This window comes from Sinohyriopsis cumingii, chromosome 18 (genome assembly GCF_028554795.1).
Source record: "Sinohyriopsis cumingii isolate HCF-2022 chromosome 18, ASM2855479v2, whole genome shotgun sequence".
Lineage (NCBI taxonomy): Eukaryota > Metazoa > Mollusca > Bivalvia > Unionida > Unionidae > Sinohyriopsis > Sinohyriopsis cumingii.
This window is the reverse complement of record NC_142978.1, coordinates 52,668,697-52,684,431: the sequence shown is the minus strand read 5'-3', so window position 1 is coordinate 52,684,431 and position 15,735 is coordinate 52,668,697. Positions and strand designations below refer to the sequence as shown.

Sequence of the window (15,735 nt, the reverse complement as noted above, 5' to 3'; positions counted from 1 at the left end):
CGCATAAATCGAGAGCATTGTAGATAAGGCAGAGGTATAAACAATGACATGACAGGAAGTGATGAGCTGGAATGGACACAGGCAACACCATAATTCCTCTACAGACATCATGGGAGTGTAAACTATGCCAAGACAGGACTGACATAATGTGAAGAACGTGTGAAATACTGAAGCCACCCCATCCCCGTAGTTATGATGCAGGAGGAGTTGAAACTGACATAACAGGATATGATGGAATACAATGGACATGGGCAACACTGTAAGTCCCCTTTATATGATCGGTGTAAAAGATGAGTAGAAAAAGAATTCAGGACATTTCAGAGACATAAAATAAAAATAAATACTAAGGTGTTCAACAATGGCATTTTATTTTTATTTGGTGATGCATTTGAAATTTGAACGAGTTTACATTTACATGACACACTTTTCCTTCAGATCGAATTCTTCTTGTCACTGATTTAACTCCACATTGTTTGTACTGCATATAACTTGTACCATAAAACTTGTCCAAAATAAGTGCCTCCGTAGATCCTATTTGCCTCAAAAATCATTTAAAATGTACAATCATTGATACTTCCAAGAAAACAGGCCCTTTTTATACAAAAATTGAAGCATTTCCCATCCATATCATACAAAAGGAAACATTAATATTCAAAGCTACTTGTTCATTTGGCATCTGAGATGAATTGCTGACTTACTTATGCAGGACACTGGACAAAAGGGCAATAACTACTATACCCTTCTTGTAAGGGCAATAACTATAACCTTCTTGTAAGGGACTGAATGAACAAAAAAGATATCGGGGGGGGGGGGGGAATGAACAAGCACAGGTATATCAGGTCTCTGACAATAAACATTAACTTTTAATCCTACAACTAATAAAAACATATTGCCAATTTGGAACACTGTTCCATCATTAGCAATTGCATTGAGTTTGTAATGTTTTAAGTTAAACGTCCAGAATAGTACGTACTGTTGAAATTGGAAGACACGTAATACAGGCAGATCAAGCTGTACCATCTATGATCAATCCTGAAGATATAATACTTCAGTCTTCTTCTGTCCTTGTTTTATATTGGTATTATTATTAAATATTAAGCATTCTGTTTGTTCAAATGCTCTTAAAATTTCCCTTTTGTTAATAAAAAAAAAGACAGATGCATTCATCATAAATATATTCCACACTACTCACAGACTGGTGCACATGTTAACGTTACAACTTAAGACTAGTGTACATATCAGTATTACTGTTTAGCCTGGTGTACATGGTAGTATTACTAATTAGACTGGTCTATGTGTCAATATTACTATTTAAATTTGTTCACAAATGTTTTACACCAATTTTCAGTTATGACTTGCACCAAACTGCCCACATGTAATGCATTTTCTTGCGTGAATCAAGGTTGTTTCTTTACAAGAAATCATTGCCTTGACTGACCTTGACCTTATGACCTCTACAGACCATGACACATTATACCCTGAAGCAAGAAAGCAACTATTTATAGTGCATCATTGTTTGATGCAGCCCATTCATACAAGACCTCATACGTATAGCTAGAAATAAGGCTGAAAGATATTCAAGATCTTCTGATGGTGTCTTAAAATGCAGTGTAGGTCCTAAAGTGTCAAGTAGAAATTTAGCGGAGAGGATGCTGTTACTATTAATAGTCTGTCCAGAAAATGCTTAAGATACCGAGAGCTACAATAAAAATATTGCACCACAAAGGACGAACTATAATCTGCCCTTGTGTTTTCCATCAGGTAGTTGTGTTGGTGTTATAAAAGAAGAAAAAATTAACTAGCTATACATGTAGATTATAAAAATCTAAAACAGTTGCATACAATAGTTATATCCTTAAAATTTGTAAAATATGAGTAAAACATTAAATATCATTCTCTTCATAACAAAAGTTGGCAATATAGGTTACAAGTTGGCAACATAGGTTACAAGTTGGCAACCTAGGTAACAAGATGAAAAGATAAGGTTAAAAAAAAAATTGTCAAATGGATAATATAAGATGAGAAATTTACAACAGTTTACTAGCTGTCCTTAATCTGTAGGATTTCTAAATTCAAATGTAATTTATGGTTACATTTTGTAAGACAATATTAAAAAAAAAAAAAAACATTGCCAAAAAGAAATAAAACTGTAGGTATAGATTTTACCAGTTTAGATAGGTTTTGTCAGTGGGACACAGGGAAGAACATTTTCTTCTCCAATTCAGCTCAGATAATTCACTGCTTGACTGAACAAGATGATGGAGAAAAAAAATCTGAAATACGCTATGTACTGGCTTGGATATCTAAGCCACTGAACTTAAGTTTCAGGGTGAGTTTCTTGCATCAACCAATCAGAAATGACTTTTCAAATATAATGTCAGTTTTGATTGGTCAAAAGAAAACCTAGAGATGAAGGACCTCATGACTTTGAACCTAATATCCTATAACTGACCTTGAACTTTATTAACTTAGCATACAGTGGTAAACTTGGAAGCTTATTCATACAAAATACTTGACTCATGTTCTTATTGACCCCATCAGATATATGTGTTAGAGTATGTACAATATAATCTAACTGTATCACAGCTGATTTTCAGTCACACAATTAAAAGACTGAGAAACATGAGAGTAATTATCTGCATGGAAGAACAAGACATCAAAAACTAAAGATGGCTAAAAATGACAATTAAGCTACTTATAGTTTTACAGCAGAGGCTTTCATGACTACATGTCTTTAAAACGGATTGTATCAGAATGATTTTCTTAATTTTTAATATAATCTGAACTTTATTTATTATGTATATATGCATTAACCTTGACATATTTTGGTACATTGGCCATAGACTCAAGCCATTCCATAATCTTGCAACCTACCTGTGTCAAACATGCGATAGACTGAACAGCACATAACCTGACCTGTCACTGCACAAAGGACTGTTACTTCAGAGACTTTTCTCTTCATTTCAGAGAATAAACAGAACAATCAGTGTGAAGTCTGACTTACCACAGAATTATACAACAGTAGCTCAAAGTTGGCAAGGTCCACAGTTGGGTCCAAAATTTTCAAAGTGTGACCAGTAATCAGGCATTAGACAATAGTAGCGTAGCTCAGAGTTGGCAAGGTACAAAGTTGGGTCCAAAATTGTATAAGTGTTATCAGTAATGAGGCATTTGACAATAGCAGCTCAGAGTTGCCAAGGTCCACAGTTGGGTCCACATTTTACTCAAGTAACCAATGATCCTTCAATATATGGCTGTGTAAAGGGTCAAAAAAGCATCCAATGATATTTGTGAGTGCAGCTAATACTTGAATATAGCTGTCTAAAGGGGTCATAAAATCATATCATGAAATACGTAAGGGCAGCTAATACTTGATTATGGCTGTCTAAAGGGGTCATAAAAGCATATCATGATGTAGGTGAGGTCACCTTACAATGGGGTAGCCAGTTCATGTAATTACTATTACATAATGTGATGGGATCACTGACTACATCAACCTCATAAAAGGACATTACACTGAGGGCCACTATACTGAGGTACATTGTATTAAATAACGTATCAAGATATATGACCATATTGACCTTATAAAAGGGACATTTTACCAAGTAACCATGTATTGAAGGAACCTTTTACCCTAAAATCAAGACTTAACTTGGCACTAAAACTATCATTAGTCGGAATAGGTATAAGTACTTTCAACAAATGACTGGCCCATCGACAAATTTATTCATTTTTTTCTTCTTCTAAATTCTTAAAACAGTAAACAGGCTATGTAAGTGGTCATAAAACTGTGATTGTAACTCTAAAGACAAAATAAAGAGACACATATCCTTACAATGTCATAGTATCACCTTTACTTCAACAACTCTAAAAACGGCATCCTTCTCAAAACTGAGAGCCAAACTCTGTGGCCTTTATTTCATAAGAAAAATGAAAAACTGGTTCACCAACAACTTCAAATCTGCATCCTTTTTACAAAATAAAATGCCATATATGGTCCATTTTAAGAAAATTTTTAAAAAATGGTGAGAAAATTAGATGGAAGATCAACACAGCATTACAAAATTTCCAAATGTTTTGCCGCAATATTTAACATTTACATCATTTCACATATACAACTGATGGCCAGCATTGACAACATTTTTGAGGAAAAAAAAGAAATTGGACATTCTTCAAGACAGAGAAAAATGTAAAAGGGGCATAAAAAATGACATCTATGAAAGCATAATGTCAAATAAAATCCATGTAAAAAGTCTTGTATTCCCAGTTATGTGATCAATGTAATTTTATTGCTTTTCAATAGAACACTAATATTAGAAAATCTTACACCAGCAGAAAGGTGAATCATACATATTTTTCTTGGTAGAAACACCATTTGTTCAAATTTAAAAATCACAGATTTCAAAAAGAAAGATATGAAATTGAACATTACCATCAGATGGCACACTTGAGTCTGGGCCCCAGGCATTCCATTACAAGTCTGTAAGGCACACAATGTTGTTAGTCAAAGAACTAAACCTGAAGTCACTTATGATCAGCTGTTGTATGTTTCTACTAAGGATTATGTACTATGGATGTAGTTGATTCATCAGTATGAACTCAGTTATCTATAGCTTATAAAGAAGACTTTATTACCCTGTAAACTGACAGGGTAAACAAAGCGTCATTACAAGCTTAGACAGGGTAAACAAGTCTTCATTAGACAGGGTAAACAAGTCTTCATTAGACAGGGTAAACAAGTCTTTATTAGACAAGGTAAACAAGTCTTCATTAGACAAGGTAAACAAAACTTCAATACAAGCTTAGACAGGGTAAACAGAACTTCACTACAAGTTTAGACAGGGTAAGAAAGTCTTCACTACAAACTTGGGTTAAACAAGTCTTCATTGCAGACTTAAGGTAAACAAGTCTTCATTGCAGACTTAAGGTAAACAAGTCTTCATTACCACCTCAGACAATCAAGGATGTACTGCTGAACTAAAACTTGTATAAAATGTACATCTATAAAGATGTGTGTAGACAGACTTGGGTCCTATGCAGCGAACTTCATTCCCTTTAAACTTGTACAAATGAATCAGATTATATTACTAAATATATTTGATGGACCAATCAGAATGAAGAACAGATATCATTTCTACCAACCAAATGATGTATGCAAAACATGCAATTACCTTGAAAAACTGTATGATAGTGGTGTGACAATCTGATTAATCCAACTGTTTGAAAATGTCAAATTACAATGCATTAGCTGCTTATTTATTTTGTAATCAAATGCAAATGATTAAAATTCTTTTTAAAGTATTTGTCTTGTGTTGGATTAATTTTTAAACATGTACATAAAAGTTTTAAAATAATGTAGCCTTCCCCTGGTAAAACACAAACACTAGCAACAAGGCCAATGAGGGATATATCGCTATACAATTAACATTTCCAGAGGACAAGGAACTAATTATGCAATAATGAGTATCCCTGGGGAAAAAAGAACAATCATAAATTATCTCCATATAGTCCATAGAGTATCTCCATAACATCCATAGAGTATCTCCATAACATCCATAGAGTATCTCCGTAAAGTCCATGAAGTATTTCCAACCAATTAGAATCAACAGTTAATCACTAATGACAAATCAATCTTTAAAATTCAATAAATTCCCAACATTTCTACACAACAAGACCAGTATAAGATCCATTGCAAGAGATATTAGATATGGACATACTATGAAATCTCATTCAACAAGTTACATTATTCATCTTTTGTAAAGCAAAAGACTAAAATTGTAACTTGGAGATTGTGAATTTCTTGATGCCAAACTGATGTTTTCCCTCACTTATATGCATATTAATTTATATTCATATAAATCTATTTGATTAATATGTGTTCTTAGTTGCTGTCATGCAGTCAGTATCATGTTACATGAAATTGACATCAAATCTCAGGCAGAAGGTTGTCAGGCTGCCAATCAGTCAATATCAATTTACATGAAATTGACATCAAAATCTTAGGCAGAAGGTTATGAGGCTACCAAGCAGTCAATATCAATTTTATTTACATGAAATTGACATCAAAATCTCAAGCAGAAGGTTGTCAGGTTGCCAAGCAGTCAATATCAATTGACATAAAATTGACATCAAAATATCAAGCAGAAGGTTGTCGGGCTGCCAAGCAGTCAATATCAATTTACATGAAATTGATATCAAAATCTCAGGCAGAAGGTTGTCAGTTACATATACAGTGAAGAAATGCCAAAAGAAATGTGTGCTTTGAAAAAAGGAGACCGATACAAGCAACCCAAGATAACTGACCCAGAAAAGTAATGATCACAATTTTGAACTCCCATTGTAATAAGGAATCATTAGCCTTAAGTTAAATTACAAATTTAAATCATTTATTAGAAGGTCCAATTACAGACAGTGCAATTTTATAAAGATTCTTGATCGGTCATAAAAGGATACAATATCTATCTTCAGTATTCCCTAAAATTAAATTGCATAAAACAATTAAACAATGTTTTCTTATAGGTGTCTATTTTAGGGGAAATTCCAGAAAAGGTGCTTGCATAAAATAGGCATATATCTTGTCTTCACTATAGCTTCAAATGATCATTTCTGAATTTGTTAGAGAAACAGTAAGGATGTTAATACTACAATGCATATCAAGAAGAAGAAAAAAATATAAAAATAATTGATACACAGACTGACACAAATATATTACCTAAAAAGTGAATATTACTTGAAATTATAGCTTCTTTGGAAAAGATGAGGTAATGTCCAAACAATAATAATTTGCTGAAAATTCCATCCATGTCAAAATGGCTGGTTCCTTTACAGATCAACAAAAAGTACCAGCACAAGAAGGGCTATGGACAATCTAATCTGTGCTTCATCAGGAATGATGACCCTGTCACGTCATCATCAGACAGTGATTGATGTTGTCTCTTAAAACTTTTCAGTGATAGTTTTTAAAACTCAGTCTAACTCAGGGGGTGAGCAAAATATGGCCAACAGGACAAATCCCACTGGTGACCTCATTTTATCTGTTGATTTACATCATAAGGTGTGACTTTAAAAGACACTTATCTGGCCCAGACCCCGGTCTAAAATAGACAAAGGCATTCCAATACACCCACTTAACATGGCTGCCTTAATTTGTAAAACATTGATGAAAGTAAAGCTCTTTCTAGTATTTCCATATTTTCTAATTAATCTGAAGAAGAAAAAAATTGCATCTGATTAATTTGATCTAGTTTTATGTACAGACGGGTGTCGGATTATACTAATATACAGCAACACACATAGCACCATTCAACTGTTTAAAAAAAAGAGACTAACTTAAACAACTTTTTCTTCTCCATTTCTAAAAGTTACAGCTTTTTCATGTAAAGAACTAGCTATTCAAAAGTCTGGCCTGAAAAATATAATCATTTCCAGCCAACCATGAAAAATATTCCAGCCAACCATGCTACTCATTCTACTGAATGTATCGGAAATTTTATTGTGATTGATAATACTTCATGACTATGATCATGATCATAATTTCACATCTGAAAGTATTTCAACAAGGTTGACTAAGATTTGGACATGGCTTTGAGTTTGACATTTGTTTTGCTGATTTTCCATGAACATAACTACAGTCAAAACAAAGTATTCTAATGATGTTATCCCTGAAAAACATCAGGTTTTGATCCAAACCTTATCCAATTTGTCAAACTTACATCATCCCCCTCCCACATACAAATTAAATAAGGCCACATAAAAATTAAAAAGGGCCCCATAAAGATCAAGCTAAAATAAGGCCCTATACAAGTCAAACTAAAAAAAGGCCCTATACATGTCAAACTTAAATAAGGCCTATACGGGTCAAACGCGTTTTTTGTTGTGATTGTTTAAAAGGAAATATTTATTAAACACCAGAAGAAGAATAAAACCTGATGTTCTTACTGCAAATTTAAATGCCAACAAATCTAGCAAATTGTTTTGGAATTCAATTCTAGGTTACTAGGAACCATGGTGGCTTTATGGTCAATGTACCAGACTTGCAATAAGCAAGCAGTGTGCAGGTTTATTTCCTGCTCAGTCTAGGCCGGGTCAGCTACAGTGGCATAACTCTTGGCAAGGCACATTACTCCAATTGCTTATGAAAAGTGATGAGGATGGTGTACAATTATGATTTAGAAAATATCACTTCTAGTGGTTGCAAACACAGAATCAGTCAAGCTTGGAATTTCCCTGAATTAAACAGAACACAAATGGAAGGATTGAAAGAAAACTTGATGTATGAAACTGACCATTGTAGTTTTTAAAAAAAAGGATAAGAAAATGAAACTATTGACAAACAAATATGACACCAACAATACCATTTAAAGCCTATTTACAAGATTTCTAATTGTTCTGTCAGGTTATTTTTGCTGATAATTTTTTTATCTAATGTTACAAACTTTAACTCTATCATTCAAATGTAAAAACAAACCCCATTAAATGCATGAGAAATCTAACAGCACCATTTCATACCGACGTATGAATTGAAATTAATGATGTAAAATCCGCACAAATTTCTTTACCAAGACTCTTCACCAGAAAATGTGACAGTAACTTCATTTCAAGAAGTTTATTCATTTTTTGTTTTTAAATAGGTAAGCAAATTCTGAGAAATATTACCAATATTTGTGAGACTTTTATGTTTGCAGTCAAGCTGCATGAAAGCTCTCATCCCAAAATACAAACTTCATTTTTACATTCCATTTGTTATTTGGAAATATCAACATGAAATTTTCAAACAAAAAAACATTTGTACTTATGGGTGGTTTTGTCAATCAATTACAAAAATTGCATTTTAACATTTTACGATTCAGGGCTCCTTTGGATAGTTTTATTAACCCCTACATGAACTGGGTTACTTCCCTTGAATCCATTTTGGTGGGGGAAACAATATAAAGGTTTTCCCATAATAACAGACACTTTTAGTGTGCAATAAAGTACAAGATAACAAAGTTTAAATAAATACATTTCAATATAAATCAACCTTTTCAAACTTCTACTAATGCTATCCAGCAATAATAAATTACTTATAAATTTTAACATGCAGATATGATAAGCCCATATCCTGCAATAATAAATTACTTATACAAATTTAACAGGAGGCTATGTTAAGCCCATATCCAGCAATAATAAATTACTTATACAAATTTAACATGCAGCATCCACCCAATGGAAATAAAGGAAATAACCTCAATTTTAGGGAAAGGAATTTTAAAAAGAATTAAAACATTTCTTGACTTAGCTACTGGCACAAAAGTGGTATTCAGTGTAAATACATTTGCAAAAATATGTAACTACCATGATTTTCCCCAGTATAAAAAGTGTTTCCAAAATGATGGCTGACAACAAAAACTATTGCTCTAGGAATAGCTTACTACATGAAACTAGAACTATGGAATAATTAAAAAAAATGTTGAAAAATTAATAATAAAAAACAAATTAAAAGAAAACTTTGTACATCTATACATAAAAAAGCAATTAAAAAAGATGATTCTCTTTCAATGACAAAAAAGTTTTCATTATTTACAAACATTTTAATTTTATTTCTCACTTGCTCACAAGACATAAAACTAAGCAATCTTCATCCTATAAAATTCATGACAGTTGAAAGTCATCATAAATGACAACCCCAACGGAAAAATCAATGAAAAAATATTTTAAAAAAAACATAACAATGAAAATGCCTTCCTCTATGAAGATGCCTTCTATCAACTACATGTATCTGCTAAATAAAGTGAAGAGAAAAAAGAAATTCATTTATACATCATTTTAAAAAAAGATGCATTCCAATCATACTGTACAAATGAGAATAGTGACAAGAATATGTGAAGAATAATGGTAGGAATTTTAAGGTTTCTGTTTTAAAATCTTCGATTTTCTCACCAACTCATACTGTCCTTGTGATACCTGTCATATAAGTACTGTATACAATGGCATTGTAACTTGAATCCAAGTGCACAGTCCCATATCTGCCATCCCATAATGCACCAGCACATTGGTGTTTATGCTGTTTGATTGGAGTAATCAGTAAGACAAACACAGACCATGATGCATTATTCAAGGATCTGTAATCGCATCATGTGCAGTAAGAGCTAGATTGCTGTTGTTTGCAGCTCACCTGACCTATATACAGTAACCAGTATGATTTTTAATGTTCCATGGGAAAGCTGTGAGAAAAATCTGAATTCTTACACAAATTTTCTTCTCTGCTTGTTGTAAAGAAACAATGCACATCCTTCAAGTCTGCAATCATGATTGTACAGTTGGCACTGTCATACTGGAACATTTTTAAATGGTAAAAGAAACGTGTATGACTCTATATCAAGGCCACCTGTTTATAATGGACATTATTTATGAAAACTTTCTTTTACTTATTTAGTCCATACTTCTTTATATGCAACTTTATTAATGAAACCTTTCATTTACTTGTATATTTAGTATACTTTTTATAAGGGACAGAATTAATAAGACCTTTCCTTTACTTACTTAGTATTTATTGGTCACTTGTTTATATGGAACAAAACTGTATGGTAAGGTGTACTGTATTTTTAATATTTTCCGATCACTTTGAAAACTAATTTCTCTAGTGTCATGAAACTAGGTCAAAAATGACATTTTAAATATCTTGTTGCATCTATTTGATCAAGATTTCTTGATAGATAGGATCAAAATAGAACACAAAATGTTGATTTGATCAATATTTTACACTTTCAAAGTTAAAATAATGTATGCTTAGATTTACAGGCTAACAAAGGTCTTCTGTATAAATTGTACTTTAGCATTTCATCACCCCTCCCCAGTTAGTTACTGTAACTTTTGTCTTTATGTAATTCATAAATATATATTATTAAGAAATGGTTTATTTCCTTCGTTTGCTAGGGGTTTTTCTGGCATATTTTTTCTTTTCTTCTAGTAACTAGAAAATCTACATATAATTGGCAGAAAATGAAAGTCAATTAATTTTAAGACGACATACTAATGTTTGGCATAATTGGTACCAAAAAGATCCGCATTGTTCCTATGATACCATGAATTGTTATTGTATTGTTCCATGAGTTGTTATTTTAACATTCAATTGTCACTATACTCTGTAAATATTTTTCATGTAAACGATGACTTTAACCTTTCTACAATATGTACAAAATGTATTTTTGGGTCTACAAAAGTAGACTTGGGGTCATTTATTCCAACCACCAACAGTAAAAATATTCCTTTCATCTTAAATCGGCTATGAAGACATCCCATAATACTTTTTAATCTACAATGATTTTGAAAAGCATAGAAAATAATCTCAATTTTTCATAATTTTCAAATAGCTAAAGATCAAAATGAGATAAAAACTGATTTTATTGGCTACACAATTGATTAATTGTTAAATTAGAAAGGAATATTCTACAAAATATATATCCAATTCCTTCATCTCAGTAATGATGGAGTATGTAATATTTAATTTGGTCAAGACTTTTGATCGCAGACAGGAGATAAACTTCATGTTGACGTACTGTAATCGACATGATGGCATTATAATGTCAATATGGAATAAAATGTACAATTTTCATAAAAAATAAAAATAAAACTTGTAAAAAAACACTGGCTTCTCATCTAAGGAATCAATCATTTCTCTTTTCTTCCTGGTCATGCAAACGTCACAACTTAACAAAATTATCATAAAAATGGAGTGCAGCTATCCCATGATGCATCTGCTTGAGGTCTCTTTATCACATCAATGATGACGTTTCTACACCAGAATGGTTGTGCTGAAAAAGAAATATATATTTTTCAATATTTATGTTGCAGAAAGGATTTTACTTTTTCAATAATTGTTAATTGTTTAACTAATATAGATTACTTTTAGAATTTGTTAAATTACCCGATTTATATGGTTGGAAATGTTTTTAAAGAATCTTGTGATTACAATGGCTATTAAGGAGATTCATTTTTGGTTTCACTTGTGTGTGGTAATATGCTGGGCATATAATTCTGAATAAATAGTGACTAAACAAAATAATAATAATAATAGTAAATAATGATTATCGTTTTCTTTTCTAAATCAATGTTTAAATTGGAAGACCAAAATGCAAAAATTTAAGCTACCTATCAACAATATTATAAGGAACAAGTAACTAAATGATTAAAAAATTTAAATGATTACTAAAATCTGAGAACGGGAAAAAATAAAGAGTTATCAAATGAACTTATTTAGTTAGCTCAAAAACAAAGTCGACTCAACATCGAGTAAAATTATAGGTGTTAAAATCACATGCAAAGCAAATGCCTTGATACGCTTTTCAACAAGAAGGAATTAAATACAATACAATTAAAAGGAAAAAGGTATATAAATACAATTAAAAGGAAAAAGGTATATAAATATAATCACATGTAAGATAACAGAAAGCAAGAAACTTGATTATTACAACAAAAGCAGGTTGGTAATTAAATTACAACAAATCTCATTCACATCAAAAAGACCAGATCTTTGAGATTCCAGAACTAATACTGTACTGTAGTTCTGTCTTCAAACCTATTAGACAATATTGCAAGCTAAAACACAAAAATGTAGGAAAACAGAGGTAGAAATTAGGAGGGTTAAATGATGAGATAAGAAAATACAGAAATCAACAATATCCCAGTATGGTGATTCATCAGAAATTGTATTTTGGAGAAATTTCCACATTTTTAAAATTGGGGAGGGGAATTTAACATTTTGAAACATTGTGTGTATTTGCTGTAATTCAAAAATTGTAAGGGAACTAAGTGAGGAAACGTTAACAAAAATCAGGATGAAAAAAGCATGCATGATACATCTAACCAGATAGTTCTGCAAATTTGTAACTGAGCATTATACCAGATACCACTTCAAGAGAATCAGGTTATTTGTAACTCAAGATCTGTAATACACTTCAAGAGTAACATGTAATTTGTAACTGTATTGTATTAGCTAACACTTTATAAGTACAGGTTGTTATGTGGACCTATGAATGCTGACTCAGTTAAATGTTCTATAAACTAGAATAAACATTCTAACATCTAACTGATATTCAACATCTCTCATTTTTGTCCAAGATCCATGTTAAGATGTCATTTGATCAAAGATGTCAATCCAAAAGCACATTTATCATGAAATCAGACATGCCAATCCAAAAGCACTTATCACAAATCAGACATGCCAATCCAAAATAAAACTTTTCATGAATCCGAAATGCCAGTCCAAAAGCACAATTATCATGAAATCAGAGATGCCAATCAAAAAGCACACTTATCATGAGATCAAAGATGCCAATCAAAAAGCACACTTATCATGAAATCAAAGATGCCAATCAAAAAGCATGCTTATCATGAGATCAAAGATGCCAATCAAAAAGCATGCTTATCATGAAATCAAAGATGCCAATCATAAAGGATGCTTATCATGAAATCTGACATGACAATTCAAAAGGTCACTTATCATGAAATCAGACATGACAATTCAAAAGCAAACTTATGAAATCAAAGATGCCAATCCAAAAGAACACTCATCACAAAATCTGAGATGCCAGTCCAAATGCACACTTACCATGAATCAGAAATGCTAATTCAAAAGCACACTTATCATGAAATCAGAAATGCCAGTCCAAAAGCACTCTTATCATGATATCAAAGATGCCAATCCAAAAGAACACATATCACAAAATCAGAGATGCCAATCTAAAAGCACACTCATCATGAAATCAGAAATGCCAGTCCAAAAGCACTCTTATCATGATACATGTATCAAAGATGCCAATCCAAAAGAACACATATCACAAAATCAGAGATGCCAATCCAAAAGCACACTCATCATGAAATCAGAAATGCCAATGCAAAAGTACTCTTATCATGAATTCATAAATGCCAATCCCAAAAGCACTTATCAAAACCCTGACATTTTTCAAAATCTGGATGGCCTTTCTAGAATTAATAACATGTTTGTTAATATGATACTGCATTATAAGAATATACATGTTTAGACACCTCTTTCACATTTATGAAAAGTTTAGTCTAATGTTCCACATTTATGACAAATTTAGTCTAATGTTCCACATTTAATACAAATGTTTAGTCTAATCTTCCACATTTATGTTAAGTTTAATGTAATCTTCCATATTTATGACATCTCTGTGTGACTATACCTTGCATTGAAATATAATACAATGCTGTGCTCATCTGGTATGACATCAGGAGAGAACACACAAACACACTTTTCACAAGGCAAGATAAAACTACAACCCATCTTTTTTCCCCAATCAGCAACTTGACATCACTAATATGTTAAACTTCAAGATTTTCTAGAACTGAAAAAATATTGTGACTGACAGATTTAAAACTGTAAATACTTACATTTAATTTACATTTTGCTGTGACCTCGACTGACCCAGATCTGTTATTGCATAATGTGATAGCAGATCTGGATCTAAGCTGTTATTCTTAATCAGTAGAACAAACAACATAGACCCTGATCTGCTGGTACAAGAGGTAATCAGTGTCTGTATTGATTGCAGATAGACCCAACTCATACACTAGACTATACAGTACTTGAAGACCCAACTCATACACTAGACTATACAGTACTTGAAGACCCAGCTTGTCCACTAGACTACAAATATTTACAGACGCAACTCATACACTAGACTATACAGTACTTGAAGACCCAACATGTCCACTAGACTACAAATATTTACAGACCCAATTCATACACTAGACTATACAGTACTTGCAGACTCAACTCATACACTAGACTATACAGTACTTGAAAACCCAACTCGTCCACTAGACTACAAATATTTACAGACCCAACTCATGCACTAGACTATACAGTACTTTAAGACCCCATCTAGTCCATTAGACTATAAGTATTTAAAGACCCAACTCATCCAATAGACTATAAATAAAGATCTGACTAGCACACTAGACTATACAATACTTGAAGACCCAACTCGTACATTAGACTATACAGTATCTGAAGAACCAACTTGTACACTAGACTGAACAGTGCTTGAAGATGCAAGTCGTACAGTACACTATACAGTGCTTGAAGATGTGACTCATACACTAGACTATACAGTGCTTGAAGGCTCAGATTATTTTACTACCTCAGTGTCCATGAGTTTGGACTCTACCATTTAAGTTTAAAAATTAACATCATGTGGAAATATCCCCATATACAGTTTAATAGTTGGTTTTGTAGTCATTTATTAAGTCCCAATGTGGCAAATATGACAACAGTTTTGAATAATATGAACAGAAAATTTAAAAACACTTAATACTGAATCACCATTATTAGAAAAAATAAGACCCTGTATTATATAAATTATGTAACCTTTAAAAAATTATGTGTGTATCACAAAATGAAGTTTGGCAAGATCACAGATGAATAAAACAACTGTTTGTCTATCACTTGGAAAAGATTTAAAGCTATTTTCATGCAGTTTGATGAAATAAGGTCATTTGAAAAAATTACGGGTGGACACATTTGTCATCGAGTCAGACTTTAATTCTGATGGGTTAAAATGTTTAACAATGAAGTTAATCTAGGATGGCTTTATGTATGAGCATGCACTCCATCATGGTTTAAAGAATAATAGAAATTTAAATTTACAATTCATTCTATGGAATACTGTGTCAAAATAAATATAAATTGGTTATTTATTAGATGGCTTTTGCCACTAGACTTCATGAATTAGT

The 15,735-nt window shown here is 32.2% G+C and overlaps 1 protein-coding gene across 17 annotated transcripts in view; it reads right to left on the bottom strand.

Annotated features, from left to right (window-relative positions):
- Positions 1–349: 349 nt before the first annotated feature.
- LOC149776646 (RNA-binding motif, single-stranded-interacting protein 2-like) overlaps positions 350–15,735 on the bottom strand; it is a 437,315-nt gene continuing 421,929 nt past the window's right edge. For all 17 annotated transcript variants that reach the window (XM_089941160.1, XM_089941163.1, XM_089941164.1 and 14 more), the window contains one exon: positions 350–11,792. In XM_089941160.1, the coding sequence (XP_089797286.1) occupies positions 11,774–11,792 (19 nt within the window). In that variant the 3' untranslated portion in view covers positions 350–11,773. The remainder of the gene's footprint in view (positions 11,793–15,735) is intronic.